The sequence below is a fragment of the Falco biarmicus genome, chromosome 12 (assembly GCF_023638135.1).
Source record: "Falco biarmicus isolate bFalBia1 chromosome 12, bFalBia1.pri, whole genome shotgun sequence".
Taxonomy (NCBI): Eukaryota; Metazoa; Chordata; class Aves; order Falconiformes; family Falconidae; genus Falco; species Falco biarmicus.
Window position 1 is genome coordinate 15,781,422 of NC_079299.1, and position 4,420 is coordinate 15,785,841.

The following is a 4,420-nucleotide window of genomic DNA, read 5'->3' on the forward strand; positions in this document are numbered from 1 at the left end:
TACAAAATGTAATATTTATGAGTAGTTTCCACATGCTTCAGTGTAATATGTATACGTATTTAATTTTTTTTTAAACCAGAATACCTAAGACAACAAATATTCGTTATTTTTTTAGAAATACATTCTTTTAGTGTAGATCTGAAGAGCACACGTAACATTATCCCTAGCAATTGGAATTGTACCACTCTAATTATCAGGTTATAATTCTCTCTTACAATAAGAATTTTTTAAATTAAACAAAATTAATAAATAAGCCCATCAAGAACTGCATTATAGCCTTGGAAGTGGCTTGCAATTATGTAAACCTTCAGGTAAGATTATGGTATTTCAGATGTCTGAAACAGTTCTTGAACTTAAATACCAGATATACAGCAATAGTTGGGCTGATTAGGGATAAACTTGTAGCCTTTGTTCTGAAGTTCCTTGCATAGTAGATTTAATTCAGGCCTTAAATCTCACTTGAACATAATTTATTTAATACACCAATTTAGGACCTTACTGTTTTTATAAGTAATGTTCAACTATTTATTGCATGAATTAGTTTGTCTACAAACTCTGACCAACTCTTGATAATATTTGACTATTTGACCTTAAGATTTCTTTTTCTGGTTATTAAGTGTTTTATCTTTAGTAGTATCATTTGCAGTAAGTAATATAGTTAAGCAAGAACTGTCAGTATTTTAAAAATGCTTTTTTACAGTTTGCTCACTTTATCCATTTTTTATTTGCAGTTGAAAAATGAAGAAAAAGATACATATGAGGAAAACCTCCATTACCCTTTTCTTCTCATTTTAACCAAATACAGATAGAAGATGATACTCTTTTATTGTTGGTTTTGAGGTGGAAAACTGAAAATTAATCCATGTATGTGGATATCAAGGGAGTAAGGAGGGTTCAGTTCCCCCCTTTTGTTCCTGAGTCATCATCAGAGAAGTATTTCTAATCTAAAAGTTGAGAAAGATGCCTTGGCTCGTTTCACAGTGTGTAAACATACAGAAATCTTTTTTGTATCATTTTATAACTTTTTTCCAGTTATATTCCAGCCTAAAACCAATCAGACTTCACATTCTTCTCTTTTGTGCCTTTAAACTTATGTGTATTTTGTTCATCTCTTTAAATGTTATTTTTGGGTTGTATTTGAAAATACATGAATAATATACTTTGTGGGCTTATATAACTGGCTATAAAGTAGTAAATGCATTCACATTTAATTAGTAAGGAAATAGTTGTCTTAAGAGCTTTTAAGAGTGCACCTATTGAATGCTTGGATTTTTCTGCCCTTTTTTTTTTTTTAATTCCACTGTTGATTTTTTTATCCATGATTGAAATGTCCTCATTTGCTTCAGTGTTGAAGGCTTTTTTTTAGATATGTGTGCGTATATGGGTTTTTTCCAGCAGGACTTTTCCTTCTGTAGATGTATAAGAAATTATGCATCAGACAAAAGCCTCATAAACTGACCATTTGTCCTTTGGACACAATAGCCTGCCCAGCCCCTCTGCTCCTCCTCTCCAATTATGTGTGATTAGTCTCAGTGTGTTGTGTCAAGAAGGGGGAGTGTGCTGAGTGCTTATTATCTGTTTAGGTACAAGAAGAGCACATTTAGGTTCTGACTATGAATGGAAAGTGAGCCTTTATCAGGACTAAAATCTAAATGCTACTATCCTAGAAATGCTTTTTGAAAAATACATCTTTTATTGATAAATTCCAAGAAACACTGTAACAACTAAAGGATTTTGCAGTATAATCAAACTGTCTCCCTTGAATTAGTTTATATTGTGATATAGTGTGGCCCAAGTATTTGATAAAGATGTAATGTGACTTTTCTTGTACTGGGAAAGACAAAAATCCTACAAAGAAACAGGAACAATTTCTTATTTTCTTAACAGTTTAAGAGTCTTCTCAGAAAAAACAGCCTGGATCGTTAAAGAATCCTGCACAGTCTCTTGAACCACAACTCTTTTAACATGATGAAAAAAGAGAGAGAGGCAGAGACTGCAACTGAGAGAGGGAGGTACTAGATGCAAGGAAGTATAGAGGATCATGCTGAAATACATTAATTAAAAGAACTGCAGTTCAGCAATAAGTGTTTTTCCATATTTAACAAATTGGGCAGCATGTAAACTACAAGCTCATGAAAGTCCCCTTCTCTTTGCTGCTCTTCTCAGACAAATTTCTTCACTACTGGTTTGCATGTCCTTGTATTCAGTACTTTTTATGCTCCATTAGAGCACCTAGATGGATCTCAGAAGGCATAGGTCAAGTCGCAGTTAGATCATACATTTCTTTCTCACAAAAACTTGAATTGCAATGCCAAGTGATGGGCTAACATCACAATAACAGCAATTTATTCCTCTTTTGATAAAAAGCAGCCTATTCTCGGTGTTAGATAAAGACCAGGGGCAATGCAAACCAACCATTTATCCTAGAACTGAGTAGTCTGTCTCCCCTATAGCTGATATGAGTTTCATATTCAAACTCTTGTTGGAAGGTACTTGTCTAGTAGAAATCAAAAGCATTTAGGAGTAATTTAAAATTGCTGTGAAGGTAGCTTTAGTTTAATTAGTTTTGTTTTGTTTGTCCCACACAGGAGTGCCTTTGTTTTCTCTAAAAACACGTACAAGGAAATATTTATAATCAACAAAGGAGTGTGAAAAATAGTGAAATATTAAAATTTATAAACCTTTTATTTTTGAGAGGGCTTGAATGTCTGCTGTACAATAATCTAATAAAGATTGTTAGTTGTCAAAAATAGAACCAGTGTCACTGAAAATTGTGTTTTTAGCTTTAAGAAGAAAACAGTTTTACTCAAATTAGTAGCTGATAATTGCTTTTTATTTCTTTAGTGTCTGTCGTTTGAGTTGAAGGCTTTGCACAGGTGCTGCCATCCCTAAAGTGTGTAATTGATGGCTTGTTTACAAAAGATGCATTTAGGCTTCATCCTGCAAACTCACATTGGAGCTCCACAGGCAGCGAAGTTTCTCATCTACATAAGTGCTTGCAGGTTTGGTCCATGTGGATATTTTTAGAGGTATATAAGCAAGCTCTTTTCTTGATTTTTTTGTTTGTTTGTTTTAAAATGAGTATTGAAAAGTCACAGATGTAGAATTTATTATATATGAGGCACTAAAAATGTTCTTTTTTAGAGACATCTCTCAGAATCCCTTGTGTTAGTAGGGACTTGATGAGCTGTTTCTGAGCTCTTACATTTTAGTTAAAAACACGGTGTTTATTAATAAATCACATATCTTTGCTAAGGAAAAGTTAGGCAGTTTATCAAGTCATGCTTATAAAATGTATTGGAGCCTTTTGTGTGATGGGGTTTAACTAGTCTGATACTTGGTATATTTTTAATTATATAGTTTACCATGTTCTGTAACAGAATATTGAGCTTAATCACTTTGTGTTTGCACAGCGCTTCAAAGATGAATGACACTGTGCAGGAGCTGTGCTGTCTTCACCAAGAATGGAAATGTTAGGCTGATGCAAGTTTTCCTTCACATATGTTGGCAGTTTTTAAAGCAACATTGTGTCTGCCTCCTTTCTCAGAGAAAAATGGCAGTGAGAAATGATCTTCTTGTGGACACCAATTCCCCCAGGGCACAGCCCTAATGCAGCTGGTGCCACTGGCAGTGAGTTGTGATCTTCAGAATATAAATGAAAAAAAAAAAAAATTACATTTCCTGCTGTGAGATCTGGCAAAAGCTTTCTTAAAAATTACAAACTAGTCCTACCTGATAGCATTCTGGAACAATGGGACGGATCTTTCCATTTGGGAAATAAGTTTGGTTTGAAGTGAAAAATGTCTTAAGAATGTGAGATGAGGTAGGAGAACTTACTACCCCAAGTACCAGTCCAGCTGCAAAATCCTTATTAGACAAGTCATTCACATTTTGCCTGTGGCTTAATGGCTACATGTTTGTGTGAGAAGGGAAGTGGGATTAAAATTGTTCCCCCCATGAAAAGCATCCTTACATCTTGAGCCTGGCTGCATATGGTTTATCGAGTGTTTTATCTCCATTACAACTCTCCTTCACTGTTCCCTGAACAAAAGAGGATACAGTGGGTGGAGCTTTTGATCCACCTCTTGATATGGCAGGTGGCACAGCTGATATGGCAGGGGGAAGAGGCAGCAACACATTGCAAGTCAAACAGAGCAGCGTTTCATTACCGTCTTTCACCCACTCTCTGTAATGTGAGAGGGGAATAAGCAGGTCCCGCTCTTTTCACAGGGCAAATTATAAATGCATGGTTTAGCCTGGATTTTTATGTGTATGGTTTTCTTCTTCTTTGAATCAGGGAACTAACAGTGATGACAAACTGCAAATTCCTTTAACTCTTCTGAAATATTTTGAGATCCTGGTGGAAGGTGCTAGGATAGCATGTACCAGCAGTTCTGTCTAAAACCTTTCTGCATAGCAT

General features: G+C 35.1%; 1 protein-coding gene across 1 annotated transcript in view; it reads left to right on the forward strand.

Moving 5' to 3' along the window:
- Positions 1 to 3,579, forward strand: part of CAMKMT (calmodulin-lysine N-methyltransferase) — a 221,771-nt gene extending 218,192 nt beyond the window's left edge. The window contains exon 11 of the mRNA XM_056357080.1: positions 732 to 3,579. Within this exon, the coding sequence (XP_056213055.1) occupies positions 732 to 809 (78 nt within the window). The 3' untranslated portion in view covers positions 810 to 3,579. The remainder of the gene's footprint in view (positions 1 to 731) is intronic.
- Positions 3,580 to 4,420: the final 841 nt, after the last annotated feature.